Below are 27796 nucleotides of genomic sequence, written 5' to 3' on the forward strand. Positions count from 1 at the left end.
ACATCCTGGGTGTCTGCACAGTAATTAAAAAGGTGTCTGCACAGTAATTGTGTATATTTTATATGCATCATGTGCTTGAATTGCTTGAAAAGGATCTCTTTGTAAATATAAAGGTTATATGTGTAATTATAATTTTATGCAAGGTCCTTTCTATAGTTATGTTGAATAGGTTGTGTAATTATAGCTTTTGTGGAGGGTGTTTTTGCAAAATTCAGTGCATTTAATGCATGGCAGCAAAATTTGCTTTTAAGTGTAAGTTTAAAGTGAATTTGCATGGAAAAAGACAAAATTCCTAGAATTCAAATTCCCTTCTATGTTTTTAATTTTAGCTCTTGAATCTTTGGTCAAATAAATTTTTGTACTACATCAAAGTTGTAGATCTTGGAAATTTGAACAACTTTCATGTTGGGCACTTTTCCATTTGAGCTTTGGTTTAAAAGTTATCGCTGGTTTACAGACTAGTCCCTGGAATTTTCAGAAATTGCAAAACAACCCTTATCCCCTTCCCCCACCTCCCTGCTCTGTTTCTCGCCGCCGCCCACCGACAGCGCCGCCCGCCGGCGCCGTGGAGAGCTTTCCCGGCCATTAATTCGCCTCGCGCTGGCACCCACGCGTCGCTCTGCTCCTCCTCCCCCGCCTGTTGCCTCGCGCTGGAGCCCCCCGGCCGTGCCACGCGCGCCGCCGAGCCCAGAAACGTCCGCGCCGCCGCCACCTCGCCGTCGCGGTGGCAAGCACGCTGCAGAAGCCGCCGCCCTCTTCAAGCGAGCGCCCGAGCACTGCACATACCCCAGAAATCGATTTCGTGCGCTCTTTTGCTCTCTCCTCGCTCCCACGCCTCGGAACGCCACCGCCGTTCCACCCCGAACCCCGGCGATCTCACCTCACCGCGGAGCCGCCATTCCAAAGCCGCTCCACCCCAATAGCCCCCACCATTAGCCGCGCCTCGTCCTAGCGCAGCTTCCTAGCCGCTTCTCGTCGCCCGAACTCCACCGCAGCCGCCCCGCCGCCGTGCTCCGAGCACCGCAAGCCGCCGCTCACCGTCGACACCCCATCTCCGACCACCCTAGCCTCGATTCCAAGCACCCAGAGGTGCGCCTTGGACTCCTTTAGCCCCCACTCCTGTTTCCCCTCGCCGCCGGTGACCCCCTCGCCGGGAAATGGCCAGTCAAACCTCGCCTCCTCTCTCTGACGCTACCCAAGGACCGCGTGCTTGAATTTGAAAAAACCTAGGGGGCTGTCTGTGATGTCAGTGACTCAAGGGAATAGTGCTATAGGGGCTTGTTTGTAATAGTTTGCTGTGATCTTTGAAATTCAATATCAATTCGTGGAAAATTCGTAATATAGCAAATCTGGATGTTTTGGAATCCTCTTGAAGAGCTCTATGCAGTAGAACCATAATATGTTAGGCTTTAGTTGCAAGTTTTTGCTGTAGAATTTGATTTGTGTTACTAGTGCTTAAATAATAGTTGATATTATCTTTTTCTTAACTACTGTTTGAAAGCTTGTCTTGCAGTGAAACTTTTATGGTAGTTTGTTCTTATAACACTAGTTTTGCTATAAAAATTTCATGATCAGTTCTCTGGTGTATCTATTTAATTGATTTAATCCTTGTTTAGTAGACTTTATCTATGGTAAATAGTTTCTGTTCGTAATAAATCATGAAAATATTTCTGCATGTTCTTCTTGAGTAGCTTAGCTTGTCCAGAAAGTTTGAGCCTCAGTTCATGGCTATAACAGGAGCTAAAAATGAATCTTGTTAAATCTGATGTCTGTTTTGTCTATTTTCTCAGAATTAATTCTGTGTAGATAAAATCATGAACAATTCACAGTGGCTAGTTCATTTCTGTTTGAACCTCTTGTTAAATTTTGAGCTTCTGGTTTGCTCTAGTTTGACCTGTATAATTCAAGCTTGCTCCAGGTGTTATCTGAATGAATGAATTGTTGTGATTAATTGGCTACATGTCTTGGCATGATTTTTACAGGATAGCTTAATATGTTCATGTTCTGTTTAGGGTAATGTTTTCTAAATTTATTTCTGTTTGTGCTTTGAGTTGTGTATTTATTTAGCAAACCATGATTTACTTGTTATAGGAAATCACCCCCACTTGTTATGAAGTTAGTAAACTTCATTTGTGCTGTTGATCATGATGCCTTGTGTAGTTAAATTTGTTATTTAACTACTCTATAAACGATTGTCCATGTGTGTTTTTAATGTTGTTCTTGCATTACATATAGATACGACTACTTTGTCGGACGGGACGTACGAGCTGATTCCAGAATCTGACGGAGGTGATCTCGAAGCTCAAGTAAGCACTGCTGAACTAACTAAAGCCCCGGACCAAAGTTCAGAAGAGCCTAGGGTTGAAATAGTTAGCAACTACCGAGAAGGCAAGCCCCGGACATAACCTATATTTCAAATTATTATCATTTACTGTATTACTTACTTATGCATTTACAGTTCTTAGGATTTGAATTGAAACCCTAGATGCATGATCCTAGGAACCTATGTACTGAACATTAGACTTGAGTTCGACTACTTGCTAAGCTTATAGGACCGGTAAAAGTCGAGTGATTGCCTGTCACTCGCGAGCTTTATAGGAATTGCATGTTTACTTTCTGTTATCAATATAAGGACGACGGACGGGGTTGTGATCGATATCATGACTTTATGTGAGACCCCGTCTGTGTTGATGAACTTGCTAAGGTCGCGGTGTGTGGTAGTGCTGGTTAAGTTTTTGAAAGTACTAGCCACATGCCGTAAATATGGTACGCGGCAAGCCTAGTAGCCAATTGGACCGGGGAGTGGATATACCTCCCACTCTCTCTTAGGGATAGGTTTTATTTTATGTTGCGCAACACTACGACTTCGAGGGACAAGGATTCGGCCTTGGAGCCCTGTAGTCGGGGAGAGTGGCACTATCCATAAGCCGGAAAGAAAGGTCAACTGGTTGTTTGGGAATGACCCGACGGTGTTCCAAACGTGTGTGCTAGGTTTATCCTTGCAATGTTGAATTTCGATTCAGAATCGTCCGCCTCTCACGATGAAATGAGACTGCTTGATCAATTTGCCACACAGAGTAATAAGAGCAATAATATTATGATCAATCTTGTTGTTTGCTTAGAAGTTCTACCATGATTGGATAGTAGTTGCTTACATAGAATGGTTAATCAACTAGAATCTTGAGAGCTAAAACTTGAAAGTAAGGATCTACTCTTTATTGCTTTTCAGCAAAGGAAAACCAGAGCCTCACAAAACTTTGCATAGTCTAGTTAAGGTGGGCTACTTATACCCATTGACGGTTAAGTCTTGCTGAGTATTAGAATACTCAGCCTTGCTATTGAAACCCTTTTTTCAGGTATGAGTTTTGAGGATCAGATTGCTAGCTTGACCTATCCTTGCTCGTTGCCTCCTAGCTGGTCCGTAGAGTGGGATACGTCTTCGACCGGCAATGACTATGACGAGTGATACCATGCTTGGGCTAGCCTGGTATACTTTGGCGACGTGTTGTAGCCGTCGTGTTTTATCTTCCGCCGTTAAACTCTGAACTTAACTTATGGCTTGTATAACTGTTTTCTAAGTTTGGTTTTGTAATAATGATTTGAACTGGTTTGTAATCTTTACTATGCATGTGTTGTAAAATTGTGGTTGTAATATCTCTGGACTCGCCTTCGTGCGGGGTATGCTTGTTCGATCTGAGAACCGGTGGTTGTATCGGGACGTTACCCGACAGACCAAGAATTGTTCCATTTGAAGTGCGTTTGAGCTGGTGTTGCCTTTATGGTGATGGCCTGCGCACTTGAGCCGGGATAATTTAGGCGGTTCTGCCACATCGACGGTGAGGCGATGGGGCATGCAGGGAAGGACGTGCAAGTGGAGGGGGCAGCGCAAGTGGGTACGGCGGCCTGGGAGCTCGGGCTCGGCGTGCTCTGAGCTCGCGCGGCCAGCTGCGCTGTGCTGCGCGGGCACCGAGGCGAGTAGGGGGAGGGGCCGGTGGCGCGTAGCGGCAAGTGGCCGGTGGGGGGGCGTAGGTGGGTGGGGCAGCGCAGAGGGACGGCCGGCGTCGAGCTTTGCTCGGCGTCACTCGGCATCGTGCTGCGCGTGGGAAAGAAAGGAGGAGGAGGGAGAAGGAAGAAAGGGAAGGAGGGAGAAAAAGAAAAGAGAAAAGGAAAAAAGAAAAAGGGAAAGGGAAAAAAAATGGTGAGAGAGAGAGAGAGAAAAGAGAGAGAGAGCTGTCGGCGGGATTCGCGGCGGCGGTCGGCCACGCGCGCACTGCGGCGTTCGGCCGGTCAGCGACGAGCACACAGGACGAGAGAAAGGGAAAGGGGAACACAAGGACGGGGATTGAATTCGGGTGTCGGAACGGCGGATCATCGGGAAATCAGGAGCTCGGACAGAAAGAATTTGGAATGATTTGAGCTCAGCGACGAAAAAGATTTTAGAAAATAATATTTTTAGCGGGTGATTTATTTGGGCGTATTTTCGAGATGTTACAGAAATTAACCAAGGCGGGCAACGTAGCACAACCGCCTCAATTAATTGTGCATTAAGGTGCACCACCTTGATTAATAACCGATTAACTGAGGCGGTTGCCTTATGTCGCCGGTCTCGGTTAAACTATTAATCGAGGTGGTTGCACGGCCGCCTCCGAGTGCAGTTTTATGGGTAGTTAATGCTTTTTTGTAGTAGCGCATGTTGATCGTTTCTTGTATTTTTGTCGATTTTTTATTCTTTTAGAGAATAACACAAGGGTGAAAAGGACTACTGTGGTAAGCCAGTTCTCAGCGCTATCTCAAGGGTTCTAGGCATGAGCCATGTGTCCGAGGAAATCATCAGCGCTATGACTGAAGTGAGGTAGTTCAAGATCTGAACAAGTTATGAAGCTATCCTCATACGCATGTATGTAGTCTTATATGCACCATGAAACCTTGAATAATTAACCGTTCTAGTATTTTAGGTGTGTAACCTTGACGGATTATCTGTACTGTCATTTGCAAGCACAGGTGAAATCAATCAAATTTTCTACATGTCCTTTCTGTTCCTTGTATAGAGCCCTAGCTGGCCTCGCTTTATTTACCAGCGTTTCACAGCATCTCATCATCTTTGTCAGGATCGTGGTAAGCCAGTTCTTAGTTAAGAGTTGACACTACTGCTAGTTGCAAAAAAGATCAACATCTAAGTACTAAACGAGCCCTAGCTAGCGATGTTGGAGAGAATTTGGAGGCCCTGGCCTCTGGGTCCCACTGCAGTCACTCCCGCGCCAGGTGCGCCATGATCTGCGTCTCCTCCTTCGGGATCGGAACTTTCAGGGCATACTTATTTTGAAACTAGCAGTTGCATGTTGAAATGCAATCAAAAGAATTTGATTACTTTGCGGGGACTAGCAAGGTGGCCCGTGCGGCACACACGTGCTTCACGTTAATGTGGTACTAATTAAAACTCCAATATAAAGACAGATGGATCGCACATTAACGTACATCATCGAGGAGAGACACGAATAGTAAAATGAATTTAACCTACACAAATTGTTCTCCTATCGCTTCTAAATAGACAGCTCCTCATACTTCAGAGGTAATATCGCAACTTGTGCACCCTGAGCGGAATTTATCTTTCAATCAACACCTGAAATAGCAAGCAAGATCTGGACAGTAACCACACCTTATTCTTTTGCTGCTCAAACTATCATCAGAATTCAGCATGTGAAGCTTGAATAGCTTATATCAGAGCAACTCTGTTTTCCTTGGCATCTCTGAATGCAGCAATGGCACATGTAAAGGTCATTGATTGGCTTACAAATTCTAAAAAATTGGAGCTCGGCATATGGGGAAGCTCTATTTTCAGGATCCAGTAGCTCTAACTGGTCACTGGCCCAATCTTTGCCCGTCCAATGGTAGAGCTCGACAAACTTCAGAGCTCTTGCCATCGATAGCAGAAAGGTCAGAAACCCCCACTTCAGAGCTCAAGCTCGCAATCATCTTGAAGGAAGAAGTTTAAGTACTTGATTGGAACATCCACCTGAACATAACAATGAGAATTCACCAGTTAATTATGTGTCACTTATGAAAAATACAATAATTAATTGAAAATTGGAATTGTTGCAGGAAGATTGTGGAAATGAAAACATCTTGCAGTTGAGAATTTTAGAAACAAAAGGCCATTTAATTTATATGCATCCAAGAATTGGTAGCTTCCAGCGATATATTCCTATTTGGAGTTTAACTTTTAAGTTCCAAGCAAATGTCAATATATGTCGCATAATTCAGTCATGCTATATTTGTTTGGAAATTTGTCTAGCAAGTAACTCTGGTATGGGTATGTCAGCTTTCATCAAGGATCCCACAAAACTTCAACCAGATCAAACAAATCCTAGCATTAACCAATCCAAGCAGCGTACCTCTTTGCTAAAAGGGGCAAAGGAAAGGAAATGGGAATGACTCCCTAACGATCAATATAATACCGCCAATCAATTTTTGAAGCCAGTAGAATGGCACCACGTGGCATTGGCAGGTGCAAAAACTTGAGTGTTGAGAAGATAAAAATCACTCGGTTTTGTCCACTAACTTGCGTGGTGGAAACCAGCTAAAAATTTAGCTGCATATCACTCAAAAAGTAAGGGAAGCCTCCCGTAGGTAGATAATAAATTCTTTGTGTACAGATCACAAGAGTATTTGTTTCATGGACCTACAAAACATTACAAGTCTTTCCATTAATTTGATCTGACCCAAAGAAATGTCACACTGCAAAATAAAAAACAACTTTAATATTAAAATTATTACTTAAACAAGAAATAGAATCAGCAGAATAAAAAATACGTTAAGCCAGAAGAAGAGGAAACATAAAAAACAGCACAAGCTGATCTGAGCCAAAAAGGAACATACATAACATATATAAATACATCAAATTAGAAAAATCACACTCTGAGGCTAAGTATTTAACTATAAAAAAGCAACGTGGTTGAAGTGGCACTTAAGGAATCCTGATTCGGTAAGCAGCAAGGACACGAAGGCCCAATCGGTGGTTGGGCCACTTCGTTACTAGGTCAGGGTGGTTTGCTTCGTTACTGGGTCAGGCCCAATCGGTGAATCCTCAGCAGGTAGCGGGGGCAGGCCGGGCAGCGTCACATAACTGGGCCGCAGAGGAGGAGCAGAAGAGATCAAGACGGGGAAAATCTAGAGATACACGAAATAGAACTTTACTCGAGTGTTAGTTAGGAATTCTGAAGGAAATAAAAACATAGCTCAGAATGTCATCGAGTTCAATTTCATCCTTAGTCTGCAGCAGGACTACTTATATCTGAACCAAATCAATTTAACACAAGAGATGCGATAGCCCAGGCTCCCATGATTTGTCAGCCGAATCACGTGTATCACCACCGCTCACCTTGCAGGGTGCAGAGGATGGTGGAGGAGTAGCTGGTGATGTCGCTGACACTGGCGGACGAGTTCTAGCTCGGTTGGTAGCGCTGGCAGTGGCCAGGCTGCCCGCACGGTTGGATTCCCAGGGCGAACGTGGGTGCCGCACCGGGGAATTTCCCCAGAGGGGAATGATAGCCAGTGCTCATAGTAATGTTCAAAAAAAAATGTCACTGACGCTGACGCAGATGTCTCTACGCTTCTCCCAGTTGTTTGGGCTCTCGCTCGGCTGCTCGCCTTCGTGCAGGTTCAACGTCGGCGGCGTACGCCCGGCGAGTGGGAGGGGAGGAAGCGGTGGCGCGTGGCGAGCAGGAGGGGGAGGTGGCGTGTGCGCGGCGAGAGAGGAAGCGGCGTGCAGGTTCAGCGTCGGCGCCGTGCGCCCGGCGAGTGGGAGGAGGCGGTGGCGAGCGGGAGGAGGGGAGGTGGTGCGCGCGCGGCGAGAGAGGAGGCAGTGGCGCTCGCGCGGCAAGCAAGGAGGCGGTGGCACGCGGGCGCCATCAGGCGGCGACGGTGGCGTGCGCGTGGTGAGGGTAGAAGGCAAGCGCTCGGAGCAGAGGAAAGGAGAAGCGCGTGTTGACCGGCTGAGGCTGAACAGGTACGCGGGCCGGTATGAAAACCGTTTGGTGAGAAAAAAAATATCTTTCTGGTGGAAATGCTTCTTAACATGTGATTTTTATGGGTCTCCACCCCCTCCCACCTCCATCGGCCCCGACAGATGGGTCCGGCGTGAAGGGTAAGGCGGACCCTATGGGTGAGAAAGGGTTTCAATTGTTTTAGATTTTTTATAGTATATATATAGTATATAGATAGATTATCAACTGTTTGAGCTGTTTTGCTATTAGGATTTCTCGGTACGGCTGGTATATTCATCAGGTGCGGCATGGCAGCCACACACAGAACACGTATTAATGCGTGTTGGAGAATGGCGACCGATGCTGGTGTCGCCGGTGATGGCCGGCAAGGTCGCGACCGCAAAGCGCACGAGGCGGCGGAGCGGAGGATGCGCACGGGGACCAAGCATGGGCATGCTGCAGCCAGTTGGATGAGCCACGGCGGCGAGCCGGCGACTGCACACGGAGTAATGAATCATCTGAACAATGCCGGCGTGAACGTCTCCAGCCGGGGCTCCGTCAGGTCCACCACCTCCTCCTCCTCGTCGCCCGGCGGCGGCCGCCAGCTGCTCCGCCCGTGGGGGCTCGTCATCAGTAGCATCCCGTTCACCAGCTCACCCGACACCACCGCACCGCCGCCCGCCGCGCCCTTGCTCCTGTCGCCGGGCCAGGACGCACGGCCCGGCGGCGGGGCGCACCGCCCTTGCTGCCACTGCACGGACGTCGTCGAGCACTCCTGCTGCCTCTCGATGCTAGCGGGCTCTGGATCGCATCTTCCGACGTGCGGCGACGGCTGCAGAATTGGCAAATTGAGATTGCAGTGTCAGGGCGCCTTGATCAGTGCGTGGCAATGGCATGCTTGCTTTGTCTAGCATGAAGCCATGATCAGATCGAGACAGCACTGACCGTGAGGTTGAAAGCGGCGGCGATGGGGAGGTTCCGGCGCTTCGTTCCATGGAGTGCCGGGGCGATGGTGGAGAGGATTTGGACGACCTCGGTCATGGTAGGCCTGGCCTCCGGGTCCCACTGCAGGCACTCCCGCGCCAGGTGCGTCATGATCTGCATCTCCTCCGCCGGGAACTTGCCCTGCAGCGTCGGGTCCGGCAGCTCCGTCACCACCAGCCTGCTGTCCCGCAGCCGCGACGTCGCCTGCGCACCATTGCCATCTCCATCATTATTTCATCCATGCAACAAATTTGGTAGGCTTCGGCTGCTTGCTTTGAACGAACAGCAAGTCACAGTCACGTACCCAGATGACGAGGCTCTCGTCAGTCCTGGTGGACGACGACTTGTGGATGGGCAGCCGGCCGGTGATGAGCTCCAGGATCACGACGCCGAAGCTGAACACGTCCGACTTGAGCGACGCCTTGCCCACGATGGCGTACTCTGGCGCGAAGTATCCGAACGTGCCCAACATCCGTGCCGGGGAGCTCGAGCAGCTCGTCACACCGTCGTTCATCAGGCACTTGGCCATGCCAAGGTCAGTGATCTGCACTCACACACACACACACACACACACACACACACACACACACACAAAGAATCTTAGCATGAGTTGCAGCATTCAGTGACAAGCATTTCAGGTCACTAACTAAATCACCAACCTTGGCTCTGAACTTGTCATCCAGGAGGATGTTGGTGGACTTGATGTCGCGGTGGAGGATCCGTGGTGCCGCCGCCTCATGCAGGTACTCCAGCCCCCTGGCGGCACCGAGCGCGATGCTCACCCGGGTCTGCCAGTCCATGGGCTTCCTGCCTTGTTTCAGGTCCAGGCAATCCCTGAGGTTGCCATTGGACATGCACTCGAATACCAGCAGCCTCTCCAGCTGCCGGCTCTGGATCTCTGAACAGTACCCCAGCAATGGCACCACGTGGCAGTGGTTCAGCCTCGACAGCAGCTCGATCTATTCATCACATATGAGAAGTAAGGAAATTGCAATGGTATATGCAAAGATTGCAGCTTTTGATGAGTATTGCATACCTCAGACAGGAATTCGAAGTCTTCGTCTGCACCTCCCAGGGGCCTAAGCCTTTTCACGGCAACAACTTTGCCATCGCTAAGCTGGCCTCGGTATACCTTGCTTGACCCACCAACTCCGATAAGATGCTCGTCTGAGAATTTCCCTGTTGCTTCCTCCAACTCTGAGTACGAAAACCGGATGATAACACCCGGGAATGCACCACTTTCACCCCCACAAATGATAGGGCAGCTACATAGAAACTCTGCAGGGGCAATAATAAAATAAAAACAGGGTATCAATTTTCAGGTTATCAATCAAGTAGAACAACCAAATTGCAGGCAGAGAAAATAAATACGTTAAGCTTGCCTTTGAGAACACTGAGTCTTGGTTTCAGTTTCAGTTGGGGCAGAGGAGATGATCGATGGCTGACAAGGTTTGATCTGCTACTCCAGCTAGTGTATTTATCAAAGTAGTATATCTGCGAACGAGGAGAGAGCGCATCCTTGCGGCGAAAGTAGTATACAGTGGTGACAAGGAAAGCAGTAGTGGTGAGAACCACACACACTAGGAGTGTAATTATGACTGTTTTACTGGAGACATGCCTTTTCCCTTCCTCTGAACTTCCTGGAGATATTAAGCAGACCACATTCAGTAACCCGAATTTCACTTGAACATTCAGCCTCTACGTGGTTTGTATATCTGAAATTCTGAATCATTGAGCAAGAACATTTTGCATACCGGATGTACAGTTACAGGAAGTGAAGCAACTCCTATCATGTAACATAGAATGTTCTTCTTTCTGAAGGGTCTTGTCAGAGGCACATGTGCAGTTCCATGACCCCATGTTCCCATTCTCATCTGCCCGAATCCCCAATTCAGGTACCATATTGGTAATAATGATATCTTGAAGTTCCGAGAGATATTAATTGACTGCCCTTTACCTTGCTGGCAATGACAGGACGAAGAGCAATTGGAAAACAGGCTGCTGCTAGAGTTAGATTCACCTAGCGGATGAGCTGCGCATACACATGTCCAATTTGTCATTTCAGTTTCGCCAGTGGTGCCATCTGAATAACAGCATCATGTGTATCAGATATTGTCTCCTTCCATCAGCCATTGAATTTTCTTTTAATTTTGCAACCATTTGCCACAACACTACAACAGCTACAGAAATAGAAGTACAGTATATTCATGACATATAGAACTTACCACATGATGCTGCCTGCATCAGAAGAACACAGCTGAGGGAGACCAGGAGAAGTTTCATGTGGAGATCCATCAGCTAGCGCCCAAATAGAGAATTGGGGGAACATCAAATAGGGCATTCAGTGCAATCTCTGAAAAATAATGATGGAAAAATAAGTATCGCCGTGTTTGAAACCATAGCTTGTTGACCAAAAAGGAATGGAAAACATCACCCAAATACATGCAGAGCACAATGAACAAGTATCATCACGTTTTGAAATTTAGCAAGTACATGGTTGACTGACTGTATCATAATATACCACAACGTGCCTAGGAGAATAGGTAAAGCAAAAAACAAAGAGGCAGGAAAGATGAAAGGTGGGGGAGAGATGAAGGCTTAAGGACAGATAGACAAGAGGGGCAGCTTATACGCAATGCAGGAAATTCCAATGAAGTGTCAGAAGCTATCAAATATTAGTTTGACAAATATACGTTTGCTTCCAAAAGAATATTAGCACACTCAGTGGAGCAGCTTGCAAGACGGGAGACATCTCAACCTACAGCACTATATATACAATAGAGGTAGTAGTAGGCCTAAAAGGCTAAAACGAGGCTCCCTGTACTTAGGTGCAGGTGCATTGTTCTAATTGGGGCATTCAACACTGGATTATAACTTAAAAGGACATCTGGCCTGTAATGTTGGGTGCGACAGTTGCCAATTCTGGAGGTGATCAGAGATCTAGCCTGTGCGAGAAAATGGCAGAAGAATGTTGACAAGAAGTTTTGAATGATGGGCGCAGATTATTCCCGAAGTTCAACTTGTTCACAGCAACATGCTGTGTTACCAAATTTCAAAAAAAAAAAACAATCAAAAGTCAAAACAGGGCAGATTTCGTGAACCTGATAGGCTGATAGTAACCTACTTTTAAAAATCGTCAACAATGACGATAATCACAATCATAAGATGTAAACTCAATTTCAGCCACTGGATTCTGTCGGCCAAGAACGAGAGGTTTCTTGCAGTAATCAATTGTCCATTTCACAATCTTCATTAATTTGATAGCTGCATCCCATCCCTAAATGCACGCCTATGGATGTGCCCTCTGCAACTACCACTGCAGCCTGGAGCTTAAAATATGATGTTATCTTGGTAGTGAATCGATCATTGATCCTAATTTAAAATTGTTTTGGTGGTGCAATCCATCCAAAGAATCGTTGAATGCTAAATTAGTTGCAAGATACACATCAATAGCATTTTATCTAACACATACCGTAATACAAGATTTCTCATGGATCCAGAACTTAAAATAAACTATTGGGTTATAGTAAATTGACCAAGTTGTTGGTCCTCCATGATCTGACCTTTATGCCCAAAATTTCTCCCCTCCTACAGAAAGCAATGCTATACGTGAATGTAAACCAGCAAGCATATTCAAGGAGCATGAAGAGCACTATCTTCAGATGCAACAAAATATTAAATTGCTTTTGTAGCCACCTGGCATCGCAAAGAATATATTAACACGAAGGCTGTACTAAACTACTACTAATCTAACGTTTTATTTATCTGGGTCCGTGACGGTTAAGCACGGTAGGTGAAGATAGCAATACAGAAAGAAAATGATAATGTAACAATGAGATTGTTGCCATGTGTTGCTTCCCGGCAATGTTCTCTTTTTTTTTCAAAAACGAGGGGAAGCCATTTACGCTGCAAAATGGGACATGCTACCTGACACATACATGTATAAAATCTTCAAATCAACAGCGGAACTGAAGATCCGCTACGGCTACGGCATGTATTTTTCAGCTTATGTAGAAGTGGACACAGCACGCAGGACAGCAGAAGCGTGTGCGTGTCTGCGTGTGGCTGGCTCTGGACTGGCTATCGCTTTCCTCCGGTGTCACTAAAATTTGGTATGCTCATCAAGAAAAGAAAAGGGAAAACACCTTGTTTCCCTTTCTCTAACTACTGGTAGTAGTGGCATGATAGGTAGAGTACTCAACTTGTTTCTTGTTGTCTTTCAACAAGGAGCATGCCTACCTGCATTTCTTTTCCTCATTCACTACTGGTTAAGTGAATGAATTGCATCGTGAATTGCATCGGTGGCAGAGAAGTGAATTCCCCGATCTAGACCATGCATGTGTTGATCCTAGTCAATGTTGGACGGTGAAACATGTGAACGCTAATGCATCAGTCACCTGACCTGTGAGTGTGAGTGAGTGAGCGCGCGCATTGGGGAGGTAAAAAGAAAGATGTATCTAGGAGTCCCTCTTTCGCCAGTAAAGAAAGAAGGATGGTTAAGGTCCCGGTGGAGGAGTCAATCTCCAGGTTTGAAAAAAAAAGTTACCACATCTCCTCGAAGGGAGTAAACTAGTTGGCGCTGCAGAGGGCGAATGAACGAATGATTCTGTATTCTGCATCTGCAGCGTGATAAAAGGAAGGGAAGAGGCCAAGGAAGGCAGATGGGCTGGGGGCATCATTCTGTCAGAGACGAGAGAAACAAAAAGCCGAAAAGGCATCTCCCCCTTTGCCCTGCTGAATGCTGATTATATAGTTAGCCGGTTCTAAACGTACGGCCGAGATCGAATCTGTAAGAAGCACCGAGCCGGCAGCACGTTGATCATGGATTGGTGACTGCTGTTGGGAAGAGAAATGGAAGAAGAGAAGGCTCCCTCACTCACCAGTTTGGTTGATGGTGAGTTGAGAGAGATTGATGGCCGGTAGCAGAGTGGGGTGGGTCCTGCGATTGGTAAGAGTCACCAACCGGATCAGCGGTGAAAGCTACAGGAACGGTGGCATTGATGCGTGGAATGCAGGCAGCCTGTCTGAGCTCGGGAGCAGAATTGTTCCCAGAACAGCAGCACCTGAGTGGTAGAACACCACACCACAGGTGGTGATGGTTCAGCCTAAGCGAAAATTGCCAAAGGTTCAGACATGCTCCATGTATGCATCGGTAATACTGTAAGAAATAATTAGAAAAAAAAAGTAAATGCAAGAAGAGCGGTCGGCAGATGCTCCATGTATGCATCTGTGAGAGAGGCACATCCAGACATCCTGCTGGCGCGCGGAGAGGTGGAAGAAGGGGGAGCCATGGAGGAAGAGGAACCGGAATTGGTGGCAGCAATCTAGTCGCGAGCATGAGCAAGAGCAGTGGGGTATGTTCCTGTTGCTGTTGCTGTTGCAGGCAGCCAGGCAGAGAGCTTGGCTGCTGTGCTTCCCAGAGCGCGGCGGCGGTATGAGAGGGGAGGGGAGAAGAGAAGGGGAAGGGGGTACCTCAGGCAGTGAAGCAAGCAGCTGATGGTCGTCTTCCATGGGGCTCCGTCTCCATGGATTGACCACACCTCACCTCACCTCCTGACCTCTTTGGAGATTCCTCGTCACCCTCCCTGACGCCGACCCTTTCCCTTCCCCGGAGGCCCGCCGGAGCACTGCACTCACTTGGTGTGCGTCAACGTGGAGAGAGAGAGAGAGAGAGATATTGCGCTGCGCTGGCCGCTGGGACCCTCTTGTTCTTGGAGCGTGAGAGAGAGAGAGAGGAGCCTCACAGTCGCAGGGCTTTGAATGCTCTGGGTACACCGGAATGAAATGAAGCGATTCATCAATCCAGCTCTTGTTTAGATGTAAAATTCAAAATTCCAAATCTATCGAAAGAAAATCTTATATGTATGGAGTATTAAATTTAAATGAAATAAAAAATAAATTGCATAGTTTGCTTGTAAATTGCGAGACGAATCTAATGAGCCCAATTAAGCTATAATTAGACACTAAATTACTACAGTAATTACTACAGTACACATACTCTAGTGATGAATTAATTAGACTCATTAGATTCGTCTCGTAGTTTACAGACGAGTTATGCCATTAATTTTGTAATTAGTCTATATTTAATACTTTAAATGTGTAAAAATTCTATTTTTAATACTTTAAATGTGTAAAAATTCTATTTCAAAAATTTTACGGGCGCAGCTAAACAAGACAGGTTTTCTTTGGGGAAAACGGTAGCAGCACGGGTGAAGAGTAACGAAGGAGGTGAGGGGGGCGTGACTGCGGCAGGCACCGTGTGCTGCCTGCGTGCATAAATGAGGAGGGTGACGTGACCATCATGCAGCAACCATTCTATCTTGCTTGCTTTGCTCGCTTGCAGGAGTAGCAATAGCAAGCAGCTAGCCTTTGTCCGCACGTCGTCCCTTGTTCCCTCGCAGTCGCAGTCGCAGGCGCAGCGAGTACTCCGAATCAAACCAAACCCGTCACCGTCACCGCACCACCATCAGCACCGGCACCGCTGAGTTTCATTTCATCATCAATCCCCACCGGCGGCCACCGCACGACCGACATCAGCTAGCTTGCCGTCTCATGTCAATGGTCATCTTTTTTGTACTAGCCTAGCCAGCCCGCCCTCAGTCTCCAAACCAATCAATCCGAACCAACATGTTTTCTTTCACATTCGGCGTTCGAGTGAAGAAACATCATACCCACCCACCTACAAACAACATCCAGAACATACACAAAAGTCGTACCACTAGTACTTGGCACCGGGCATCATCCATCAGGTCTCGGTCTCGGTCTCACCCAACAACCTTCAGCAAGCACTACCCACGTCTTTTTTTTTAAGAAAAAAAAATAAAAACTACCCCCATGTCCACACGACCCTACCTACCATAACACTTTGACTTGGCATTCCTCCTCCACATGCTGGGTGGGATTCAGGCCGCCGACGACTTGGCCTTGGTGGATCGGATCGGCATGTGACCTCCACAAACATTACATGCCATGCCATACTCTCTCTGCTGCCTGCCTGCCTGCCTGCAGGTCACCAGATCCGATCCCAAGGCTCAAGCCACCACGCAAACAAACATATTCAACTCAAATTAGCCTAACACAAGCAGCAAACTCTCCCTCACACAGCCACAGCCACTGGGGGGCACTAGATTAACAAGAGTGATGAGTACCTGTAAGCAGCTTCTATATCTCACGACACCACACTATACATACTACTAGTCAACAAGCATTCCAGTCCCGCATCAAGGAATCCGTCCAACCACAAACAAACAAATCCGCCGCTCTACAAAGTTCACTACCTGTACTACTTACCATCTGCTGTGCTGCCCCAAAATGCCTGATGATGCACTACCCTCACCAGCGCCATTCCCTTGGTGGTTACCACGGATGCTGCTAAAGGGGCCGGCCGGCTCAGATATCAGCACCTCTAATCCAACCCATGCCAACACTACTACTGCTGCTACTCCTAAATACTAATCGTCATCAGATAGGCACACCACTTCTTCACCCGACCCTCCCTGGGCCCCCGCGCCACTAGTCTGCGGCCCAGTCCTGGCCCCCGGCTGCGCGTTCGACGAGGCCGGTGCAGGAGCAGTAGGCTGACTGGCAACTGCTGGGAGAGCTGCACCGTGCTGCCAAACTCCTGCCCCTGCTGCGTTCACTTGACCTGCCACGTTGCTTAGAGCCGGATTCGAAATCAGTGCCTGCTGGACTGCCCTGAGATACCGGTTTGTTGAGGTCGCCACAGGGCCTGGATGTGGATTCGATGCCGATGCTGCCACTGTTTGCTGAACTGAGCTTGGTGGTGCCATGGTGTGGGCCCACTGTCGTTGTAAGAGCCGCAGCGCATCTGCACTAGGTTCAGGTGCAGCCTGGTTGGTACCTGCTAGGTGACCTCCAGCTTGCCAAATACCCGCCACGCCATTCAGTGGACCACCTGGCATGTGATGCAAACCTGGAATCAGGCCCGGTGCTTGTTGGGTTGCCATGGCAAATGGGATTGTGCTAGGAGACTGCACAAAATTTGCCATTGACACTGGGGCAGAATCTGGTAGCAGTGAGGATACTGGGAAACATGGAACTGAGTTCGATGCTGATGGCATTGCTTGCTGAAAGTGAACTGAGCCTGCTGCCATGGAGGTTAATGGGGCACTTTCCAACAAACCAGGGGTGTACTGTCTCGACGATGTAATTCCTGGATTGATAACACCAAGTTGTTGTTGATCTCCGCGAACCAGAGCAGACCATGACTGTGTTCCACGTGATTGCTGGAGGAGAGGAACAGATCCACGTGATTGTGTTCCAGCAGCTATGAAGCTTCCATTTCGCACAGGCATTGAACCAACAGGTGATGGCGTTGTTCTATAAAGATTTCCAGGTAAGACTTGTTGCAGCTGGGCAGCCTCAAATGCTGATGGCCGAACCACCTGCCGAATTCTGGGGCTCGCAGATCTCTCTGTATAAAAAAGGAAGAAGCAAACCATTACTCACATGTTCCTAGGAATGAGAAACATTAAACTCAACAACTATGTCAGATCTAAATATGCAGATCATTGTAATTAAGTAATACAACTAGCCGATACAGGCATAACATGTGGCACTACAGCACAAGAATTGGGGAAAATATGGTACTAGAACGGAACTCCTCGCAAGCTGCGATACAGGCCATAAATCCACCATAAAAGAAAAACCAAATATAAGCAGGATACAGGTCAACTGAGTTGAGTGAGATCAAAATGCTTAACATTACTCAAAAAGTTTTCAATCTCATAAGAAAATCAAAAGCAAATGTAGACTGGAAGAGCTGCATTAGATATAGACATCACAAAGACCAAAAACACCAAATTAGAAATTTGATCCGAGGGTTTTGCACTGAAAGACTAATTACAATCCTAGAACATCATTTAGAAAGTTACACTGGTAATGGTACCTTGAGCTGGGGTTGGTTTCATATTTTTCTCCCAATTCTCAGCTAATGAGTGCTGCATAAAAACTTTCCTGTAAGTATCATTAAAAAATGTGGTCCATCGATCATACATGCACTTTTCCTTTTGAAGTAACAACTCATATTTCTTCATTATCTTATCCATTTCTTGGTTGCGCTCTGTTTGAAGTTGTAATTTCTGTACATGCAGAGAATGAAGACATGAAAATTCTCACGATTAGCATATGCAATCTAAATTAAGGGTAAAAAGCACAGCACAGAAGAAAAATAATGCAAACCTTCTTTTCATGCTCTTTATTAAGCATATCAATCATGTAGTTCAGTCTTCCCAACTCATTTATCATTGGTTCAGAACTACATAAAAAACTGTTAGATGCTGCAGGTGCCACTGTAAAGAATTGGGTGAGCTGCTCAGGGCTCAATGTTGTGTTTGGCTGAAGACCTATTTGAATCCTCTCATCAGGGTGTGTTCTCTCAGGTGGGATATGCTGAACTGAGGTTGCCGATTGTGTTTCAACTTGCAAATTCTGAGCCGAAATGGCAGTCCCCGATGTACCTGCTCCTTCTGCTTCTGCAGGTTGATCGTGCATTGGAGATGATGGCTGCACTTCGGGCTGCAAATCCTGTGCAGTGACTGACGGTTCTGTTCCATGTTGCAAATCCCGAGCTGCTGTGGTGCACAACATACCAGCCCTTTCTTCTTCCTCCGGGAGGATCGAGGTTGGTGGCTGCATATCATCAACTGGAAGCTGCAGAATTGCTAAACTATGTTGTGCATGGGGACTTCTCATTTCCTGTGCAGGCATACTTGCTTGACCATTCTCAGTTTCAGCTTCACTAGACACTGGTAAGGTGGCCGGATTACATGTAGCACAAGATAGATATTCAGCTTCACCTTCCTCTGATAAATCAGTTGCTTTATCTGGTCGGCAGCATGTTTGACTCCCGTCATCAAGGAGCATCCTTTGAACTGGAACACCCAAAAATGAGGTGGATGGTGTCATTTCAGGATACAAATCCTGTTCCACCTGTGCACCCAACATACCAGGGGATTCTGCCACCGCAGCTGGAGGCGTTGAAGGTGCATCACTGCTTTGCAGGCAAGACGTACTTGTTAGATTAGCATGAGTTCCAACCTCCGAAGAAAATGGCAACATAGTGCTTTGTGGGGTAGCAAAACTTGGTGATTCTGAGTGGGCTTGATGTGTGCAAACAGCACCATTATTATCTACATCAAACTCCATCCTGCCATCAGCCAAATGGTGATATGTACTACCTTCCTGTGACAAAACAGGTGAAGTTTCTGGCTGACACCTTGTTTGAGAGCTGTCAGCATCCAACATCAGGCTTGATGGTTGAATATCAGGCTGCAAACTCCAGGCAGCATCCGTGTCCAGATTACTTGATGGTTCTGGTTCTGCTTCTGCTGGTTGTTGTCCCGAAATTACTAAGTTTTGTTGGGCAGGTAGACTTGACTGATCAATCTGAGTTTCAGCTTCGCAAGCATCTGGCGAGACAGTTGTGTTGTGTGGAGCAATATAAGATTGGTTTTCTGAATTCAATGGATCTGCAGCAGCAGTGTCAACATTTTTATCTTTAAATCCCATTCTGGAATCACCCAAATGGTCAGAAGTCGTTCTCCCTTCCTGCAATATTTCAGATGTTGTATCTTGTTCAAGATTCATTTGACTCGAATCATCAGGGTACATCATCTGATTTTGAGTATCCAGTGTTGGGCATGATGTTTGCAACTCAGTTTGCAGATCCCGACCTGTAATTGCAAGCAATGGATCAGTTGGTTCTGCTTCTGCAGATGAATGCTGCAGGGTCATGAGGTTTCGTGGAGAAGTCAGGATAGGGGAATCTAAGTGGTCTGGATCTGCCACAGCAGTACCATCATCATCTGCATTAATTCCTTTGACAAGAGAAGTCTCAATTCCTGGTAACACACTTGGATCAGCAATATTGTCCCTCTTGGCATGTTCACTGGCCTCACCAGTCGACGATTCCTAAATATAAGAAGGGTATCAGTGATCAGTAGTCAGGCATCACTGAAACATATACAAGTGGCAATCAACACAAATAATAAGTTAAGTGCAATGGTTCGAGAAAACACACAAAAAGAAATGGCATTAAACACTAGTGAAGACCAATGGTACACTAGAAGCATGAAATGGCACGGCATTAAGTGATTTTCAACAAACAAGATAATTTCTTAAAAGATTCTTTTGTATAGAAAGACAATACAAAAAAATTGACCGCGGGAGGAGACTCCCCCCAGGCTTTGTTTCTAAGAAGGTGCCATGCTTCGAACCCGGGTTGGGACAGGAGTCTCAACGATTCCCAAAGTTCAACCCTCTAACCAGTCCACCCAAGAAGCTTAGCCGGAAAGACAATATAAAAACTTCGATAGGCTTCAAACCCAAAACAAATTTCAATCAAAGCATAGTAAACAAAAGTGTGGTTGTATGACAGATAGCAAAAGAAAGAAAAACTCAGCTGACAAGTGTAATACCTGATTTATTGAATCATGACTTGCAGGAATAGTACTTGCAGAACAGGCTCTTTGTAATTCAGTTCCATCAGATCTACAGTGGATATTGTCATCTGGAAGATCTACAGATTCTGATGCTGCTCCCACGCCAGACATCATATGAGCTTCTGTTGGCTCATTTCTCACTGCACATGTAGAAAAAGCCTCTGATGGAACTAAATTTTGTACTAGAGTAACTTCCATCAATCTGTCATCCAAAAGCTGGTCACAGTCCAAGTCTGAACTGTTATCAACATGATTATCACCAATTTGTTTCTTAAAATGGATAAATTCCTCAATGACGAAATCGGAATCTGGTATAGTATTGCAGAGATCAAGGAATTTATCTAATTGGCCTGATAATAATACTTCCTGTTTGAGTTTTTCCTTCATCATTTGCTCTTTAACCCATGTTGTAGATTGCGATGCATCAAGTTCGGCAAGCTGGAGCTTCATGTGCACAAAAAATGCAAGCATAAGCATAGTGAACCATTTAATCACTAGCTTTATTTGGTCCTTTCTGATCTCTTCATCAATGTCACTTCTCCGAATGTGATGAACAACTGCATGGCATACCTCCTTCAGTCTCATAACTTGATTGTCTCTCTGGCTTGTCAACTTCAATATCTCAAGTTGTTGTTTCTCAAGGATATTCTTCCCCCTTAAGGAGAAAATGTTGTTAAATAAATCTATTATTTTGGTTGCGGTCGTACCAGGGGGTTCTTCACTTGACAAATGACATTCCCTGTTGGCTTTTGGGGAAGATACCAACTCTTGCCCATCTGAAACCATCTGCTCAGCGGCAGACAGGCTCTCTTGAGTGCCATCTGTGAAGTTACCATGAAGATCCATTGCCTGCTTCGGAGAAATGTGGTCACTTCTCAAGGTAACAGATGAGCTCTCATGTGGGGAAAATCTATGATTCTGTATTTTGTTCCTTCTCCCACCTAGGACTCGTAATCTTTTATAGAAAAATCTTATTTGTTCCACATTGTATTCATAGTTCAAGCAGTCTGCAGCAAGGGCAAGTGATTCTCGATGATCCAACTTGGAATATTTCAGGAGAGAAGCAGCACGCCAACACTGAAGCAAATATTAAAAAACTTATTATATTAGATGAAAACCAGTGTAAAAGTAAACTAAGTAACTCGTGGGTGCCTATCTTACCAAGGCTATGTTGAACGCATGTAGTATGCACTGTGGCTCCCGCACTACTAGATAATTTTTTAAACAATACTCAAGGAGCTGCTTGGCCTTGAAGCATACATTATCCTGCAGTTGTGATTCATGTGAGAGCCAATTAAATCTGGGAAGAACGAAAAACTAGTCCAAAACCAAAGGAACAGAAACTTCTATAAATAATGAGATCAGTATGATACTCAATGTGGCAAGAGGCGCAGAGAAAGGAAGTAAACAACTTTAGAAGGACTATTTTTCATTTTAAAGTATAACAAGCAGTAGTACTAGTACATCACTGTTTCGTACATGCATTTGACTATTTAAACATTGAGCATACCACAGAAAGTCGTAAAAGGCGCAGAAGAGCAACTCTGGACAGCAGACGTCACACAATCCTTGTTTCTAGTTTTGAGCAAAAGAAAAACTACAGATCTTACATAATACATACCGGTAGTTTTAACACCTTAATGAGCCTTGATAACTCGTGCTTAAGTTCAGCATGATAACTTTTAGGCGTCCTCATGTTTTCCGTCCCTTCGGAATGAACTGTATTAGAACAATGTAATATGTACACCTAAGAACAGAATATACTACCATTTCAAATCATTTTACCTGCTTCAGGAAGTAGATGAACATCAGCACTGGATGGGGTACCAGTTTCATGAAACAGGTTATTATTGGTCACATCTGATGAAAATTTTGAAGATGAACCTGCAATTTCACCTGTTTTGCTAAGCTTTTTTCTGGCTTCGTTAGTTTCTTCAGTGGGAACTTTGATTGGTTCATTGCGCTGACAACGGGAATTCCCATTAAGCAACTTTAACCAGAATTTAGGTGGATCTCCATCCAGTGAAGACACTCCCTCTCTCTCACCTATCAGAGTAATGTTTCTTGAATAAAACTCACCACTCATACAAGCTCTTGATATGATTGCACTATTTATTTTGCAGCTATCTTCAATATCTGTGGACAGTTCTGCTAAGAATTCCAAAAGTACTTTATCCATCATTAATACTGTGTTCCTTTCATAACTTTTACTAGCACAGTTATCTTGCTGAAGGTTGTCAACTCTGTTGAAGAGGAATGATATACCCCAGCTTAGCAAGCAATGGCTTAAACTAGGCAATATATCTTGGCCGTTTCTATCAATAATCATGCTTTGCTTTGCAAGCACAAGACCCTTTTCCTCCACTGTGAAAGGAGTATATAAGCGGAAAATGCGCACATACTTCAGTTGTGACTCTATTTTGATCTTTCGAAGAGCCTTTAGATCATTTAATGGATTCAGGTCACTACCATAAATTATAATGGTATCAACAGATGAAAGGTTTATGCTGGAGTGGCATGCACGGCTATCAATCAGAAAAACAAATCGCCCTTTGGTTGTGTCATTGAACATACTCATTGCTTCTTGTTTCACTGAAAATGCTGAACGGTTTTGAACATGTTCGTATGACTCACGGCCAAATTTTTGGTGTACAAATTCTTCCAAGATATTACCCATACCCTCTCCAACTGCTCCATCAGACTGCCACAGTGCAAAAAAAAAACAATTAAAATTATGTTGAACTCATAAAATAAAGCATGTCCTTTTAAAAAAAAACTAAAGCATGCCCTCGATACATGCTGCCTGCAGAGGGCTGACATTACACCCTCTTAGATTTTATGCAGAATTCATGACATCATAACCAAGAAAAATATAAAAACCGAAGCCAATGCCAGCAACAGAGAATGATACTGTTAAGAGTCCATTGATAATTCGTCAGTGTTTTCAAGGCGTCGCCTAGGCGATAAGGCGGTGGTGGCTCGCCTTAACTCGCCTTACTGCTTTAAAAACATAGAATTCGTCAAATTCATAATAACTAGAACTATCCAGTTCTAATTAATGTTTTCCTAGCTAGCAGTGGAGTCAACCAAAATGTAGCTGGAAACTTTATAAGATGATAAATTGACAAATGTGACATAGAATATCTTGGAGATGAGCAATTATGGTTGCAACAGGACAAGTCTAATGACTGCTAAAACTAAGAATTTAGGGCATGAATAAGCGAAGGAAAAGGCAGGTGTAACTCACTTGAAAAAGAACAATGACTCTTAATCTCTTCTTCCTGATCTCTTTAATCATTTTTTCAAGCAGCAGTAATTTACCACTCTTGTGCATTCTACCATCTGTGGATTCAGTTATATCACAAGTGTTGGCAAGTGAATGTTGTAGGCCAACGGGGCAAGGGTGATTGCAGCACTGTTACATAAAGCCAAGAAGCAGCAGTGTCAGTTACTTCACAGAAAATGTACATACAAACGCAGATTGAAAATGAATAGATTTTCTGAAAGCAAACCTTCCAAAGACACATAACAATATCACGAAGAGCTCCAACGCTGTCAGTTGCCGTTTGTGACTGCAGGATAGATGAGTTTGCACGCAACATAGAAGAATAGAGTTCTAGCTGCACTTGTGAAAGGTAAACAGGAACCCAGTACTCCAAAAATTTTGAAGAACCCGCTTTTCGCTCATATGCAATATGGCGTGTAAACCTTGCTCTCAACACAGCAAGGGCATCAGCATCAACATAAGCTCCATTATCTTTTTGTTCCGAGTTAAGGAAAGCTAGCAGGTTCTCGTATTCGAGAAGATTATCCTACAAAATAGCAAGATTCGACATGGAATTATTTGTACACTGGTATAGAAGCAAAGTTATAGTTTAGAGCTGATGAAAGGCACCTTCAGTGGAGAGCTCAAAAGCACCACCCGAAAATCTGTTGGAAGTTGCTTGAGTTGTTTGAGGTGTTTCAGAACTGAGCTTTGACAATAGTCAACAATAACTGCCTCCCAACCAATGCACTCTAAATTTTTAATGTTCTGTGTCATGGCAGACAAATATGGTTAAGAATTTGCTAAGTGTAATAATGACAGTGCCAAGGTGTTAAAAAGGAGTCATTTATGTGCCCTAACCAATAAGGAACATTAATGGGGCTGAGAAGCTCATTACAAAGTACCTCTAAGATAGCATCAGGGTGAGCTAGGAGTACATGTAACATTGTGTGTCTTCCGTTCTCATGGAATTCCGGATTCTGAACTAGTTTGTGCACATCTTTCTCCCCGTCATACACGATAATGTTGATACATGGTGCAAAGCGACTGAACTCAGCCTCCCATAAGGGTAGCGAAGTATTTGTGAGGAGTAGAAAAGGTTGGCACGCATCAGGTAAAACTGACAATACGAATAAGATGGCCTTCATTACATGCTCCTGCATTATACATGAGTTAATTAAATTTTCTTTCTTTTTTTGTGCGAAGGGGAGTAAAGATCAAAAAATCTAAATATAGCTGTAAAGATCCGCATGCAGAAATGCAACATTATATTTGGATAAAAGAATGTCACCAAATATCTAACAATACCACTATAACTAGAAACCGACAAACCAGAAAATGTGGAAGTATAGGTGCCAAAAATAAGTTGTTTATGGTGCAAGACTGTAATGCTGCTAAACTTTGCATGGTTCTTACCTTATCATCAACAAACACAGCACCTTGAGACTTGTGCCAGAACTCACGGAGTTTATTAACAGAACACAAATGATCATTGTCAAAATCAGGATGGCACCCATCTGGCAATCTCTGAAGCTTCTGAAATGGACTTTCCTTAACCTGTAAAGAGCAATATCACGTATTTCAGTAAGGAAAGCAATGAGTTAGTATCAGGACCTATTGAAAATACGAGTCCAGTGTCTAACATCTAGATTCCCCATGTAATCCAAGCACAAGAAAAGACGTGTGGTTCCTGAGGGTCACACACAATTATTTCCTGGACTATTTGGGAGAGAAGATGCATGGATGCTATGATAGATGCGACAGCAAGCTAGGCAAAAAGCAACTGTGCAAGAGACCATATGGTGCAGTAAAATGCACACAAACACATCGAGTTAGAATTAGCAAGCCAGGTTCAGTTACTAAAGTTTTGGTGGCTATTATCAAGATCAATCATCTTAAACAGTGAAGGTATCTGCATAGCTCACAAGACACAGACTATCGCATACATGTCTTTCGGTTTCATAAAGTTCATTGCCTTAAAAGGGAGGACTAACAAACTAACATGTAAGTACCCAAACATCAAAACAGTTAGTACGTATTGCATATCTGAAAGGGGTGGAGTTGAACCCATCAGCTGTAAAAAATATTAATAATGATACCTTGTTTGTTTTTGTGGGAATAGATGATTGCTCCGATCTAGTAACTACAGCTGCAAAATAAAACACAGATCAGATATGTCAACATATTTGCATGACACTAAGGCATCCTAAACAGCCAAGCGTGGTTATCATGTTTCCCTTTCCTGCCCCATCCAGTGTGGATGTTTGCACAAAATGCAAGTTTGCATCTATTCACGCCACACAAAGTTTTTTGGTAAAACTTCCATTTTTTTTTCTTCCAAGCATCAATTTCTGTAAATTTTGAGTTGAGCCTATCCGATCAGTTTATTCCCATACAAATATTCCAAGCCAACCCCTTGATTTTGCTGCAAATGGACAACAGATTGCTTAACTCTATATAAACCACAAAAAAACAGCCTGACCCCTAGTGATGGCGATAAGTGACCTAAGTGGATAAATGGAGAATGGTGAGAACATGAAGTACCTGTGGCAACACCCTTGCTGCACGGCGTGAATTCTGACAAGTAGTTGTTCACAGGCATACATTTTCGCTTCTTCGTTGAACTCCTAGCACTCCCAACCATGGCGTGCTCACTCGATCGGCCTTTTGCACCGTCCTTGGAGCTGTAAGTTCTGTTTGGATCTCTCGGCGTCAGAGGAGCTGAGCCACTGACCTTGACTGCCTCTGGAATTCCGTGGGGTGCTTCCTCCATTAATGCCTTTCGCTTCTTCTCATGACAGCCCGATGCCTCACCGCCCAAAGTCGTGGGAGGATATCCCCTGTAACGGTTCGGAGTTCTCCGACTTGACCTCCTCACAGGGGGCAAGCTGGACAGTTGGCGTGACCTCAAGTGCGAACCATTTATAGCATTCCGGCTGCCGTTTCCGCTTGTCGTGTTGCTCCCAGCTGCTCCATCTATCAATGATCCCCCTGGATTGCTTGCCATTTCGCCTCCCTAGCAATAGCATCATCCACCGAACAAACTTCTTGTCAGTCACAAGACACCAACTAGGAACCGCAAAAGCATGAACCGGCCGTACAGTAACCACCCTACAACAACGAGAAAGGGCAATAACGAGAAAGGAAGCTGCTCCTACGACCAAGAGACACCAAACCCTAAATGGTAAGCATTCATCGGGAACACGACCAGAATTCCGAAAAGCAAGGAGCGCGGAAGCGAGACACGGGCGAGCGGGGGCACGAGGAGCGGGCGGGGGGTGCTGAAATTATACCTCCGGGGAGCAAGCACGGCGGGGAATGCGGCCCCGCGGCCGGATTGCGGTGGCGGAGGCGGCGACGGCGACGCTAGGGTTCGGCGCGATCGGCGCGGTGGGGGTTGCGCAGCCGACGCAGTGGGAGTGGGGTTTTGCGAGCTCCGCGTGGACAGACGGTGGTGGAGGGACGCGGGCGGCGGGCGGTGGGCGGGGGGCCCTCCTCCTCCTCTCCTGTCCCGGAGGCCTCCGTCGCTCTCCTTTGTGCCTCTGTGGATGGGTTATTTACCTCCTTCCTCCTCTACCCAACCTCCTCTAGCCTTCACTGCTCCCCAACACTTATTTGAAGCAGTATAAATAATTAATAATAAAAAACATTTTCTCCGCGTCCACCCATCACATATTCTCACTTATTTGAAGCTTATTGTACAAGGATATAAGTTCTACCTACGCAGCGCCATCGACAATGATATATAATCAGCCATACCAAAATTATATAAACACGAGAGATTGAAAAATATTATAATCATGCCAACGACACTAGTTGTTAGGCATGGTGTTAGAAAAGAAATGAGATGAGATAGAGAAAAAGGATCGAGGAGGCATCGTGGATCACCTACGTCAGGGGCGAAGTCAAGATTTGATCATTGGGGGGGGGGGGCAAGCAGTGAATGGGGGAGGGGGCCAACAGTCTTGCCGCCGGCTGTCGCTGGAGTGAGTTCCATCTTTGCAAATAGTGCTACGGGAGTATTAGGGGGGGCAGGCCCTGCCGCGCCCCCCTGTCTCTGCCCCTGACCGACGTCGAGCTGTCTCTGTCCCTGACCGACGTCG

General features: G+C 45.5%; 2 protein-coding genes across 9 annotated transcripts; both read right to left on the bottom strand.

The window, feature by feature from the left end:
• Positions 1-8172: 8172 nt before the first annotated feature.
• LOC120654397 (receptor-like serine/threonine-protein kinase NCRK) lies at positions 8173-14633 on the bottom strand. Of its 6 annotated transcripts, XM_039931917.1 has the most exons (11): positions 14439-14633; positions 12439-12554; positions 11192-11319; positions 10924-11049; positions 10721-10840; positions 10349-10606; positions 10003-10244; positions 9626-9925; positions 9271-9510; positions 8928-9170; positions 8173-8814 (listed from the first exon to the last, which is right to left on the bottom strand). In XM_039931917.1, exons 3-11 carry the CDS (start codon positions 11259-11261, stop codon positions 8497-8499), a joined length of 1917 nt encoding a protein of 638 aa, XP_039787851.1. In that variant the 5' UTR covers positions 11262-11319; positions 12439-12554; positions 14439-14633; the 3' UTR covers positions 8173-8496. The 6 variants fall into 6 exon arrangements, with proteins under 6 accessions (XP_039787851.1, XP_039787849.1, XP_039787852.1 ...); XM_039931915.1 differs by lacking the exon at positions 12439-12554; XM_039931918.1 differs by lacking the exons at positions 12439-12554; positions 14439-14633 and adding an exon at positions 13206-13494.
• Positions 14634-16039: 1406 nt separating this feature from the next.
• On the bottom strand, positions 16040-27282 carry LOC120654398. Of its 3 annotated transcripts, none has more exons than XR_005667059.1 (16): positions 26987-27217; positions 26238-26709; positions 25793-25842; positions 25110-25250; positions 24599-24850; positions 24324-24461; positions 23941-24240; positions 23676-23843; positions 22214-23129; positions 22050-22135; positions 21590-21694; positions 20405-21505; positions 18168-19898; positions 17875-18067; positions 16327-17400; positions 16040-16293 (listed from the first exon to the last, which is right to left on the bottom strand). XR_005667059.1 is itself a non-coding variant. In XM_039931922.1 (16 exons), the coding sequence occupies exons 2-16, from the start codon at positions 26698-26700 to the stop codon at positions 16418-16420; spliced, it is 6504 nt and encodes a 2167-aa protein (XP_039787856.1). In that variant the 5' UTR covers positions 26701-26709; positions 26987-27282; the 3' UTR covers positions 16040-16417. The 3 variants fall into 3 exon arrangements, 2 of the variants coding, with proteins under 2 accessions (XP_039787856.1, XP_039787855.1); XM_039931922.1 differs by having other exon boundaries at positions 16040-17400; positions 18168-19660; positions 19784-19898; positions 26987-27282; XM_039931921.1 differs by having other exon boundaries at positions 16040-17400; positions 26987-27282.
• Positions 27283-27796: the final 514 nt, after the last annotated feature.

The sequence above is a fragment of the Panicum virgatum genome, chromosome 1N (assembly GCF_016808335.1).
Source record: "Panicum virgatum strain AP13 chromosome 1N, P.virgatum_v5, whole genome shotgun sequence".
Taxonomy (NCBI): domain Eukaryota; kingdom Viridiplantae; phylum Streptophyta; class Magnoliopsida; order Poales; family Poaceae; genus Panicum; species Panicum virgatum.

Coding starts and splice junctions, on each gene's coding strand:
- LOC120654398 (XM_039931921.1), bottom strand. CDS start 26,700: ATGGCAAGCAATCCAGGGGGATCATTGATAGATGGAGCAGCTGGGAGC. Junction 25,251..25,792: donor TTCCCACAAAAACAAACAAG/GTATCATTATTA, acceptor TGCTCTTTACAG/GTTAAGGAAAGTCCATTTCA. Junction 21,506..21,589: donor ATGCGTTCAACATAGCCTTG/GTAAGATAGGCA, acceptor TATTTGCTTCAG/TGTTGGCGTGCTGCTTCTCT.
- LOC120654397 (XM_039931915.1), bottom strand. CDS start 11,261: ATGGATCTCCACATGAAACTTCTCCTGGTCTCCCTCAGCTGTGTTCTT. Junction 11,050..11,191: donor GATGCAGGCAGCATCATGTG/GTAAGTTCTATA, acceptor GCTGTTATTCAG/ATGGCACCACTGGCGAAACT. Junction 9,171..9,270: donor ACGAGAGCCTCGTCATCTGG/GTACGTGACTGT, acceptor AATGGTGCGCAG/GCGACGTCGCGGCTGCGGGA.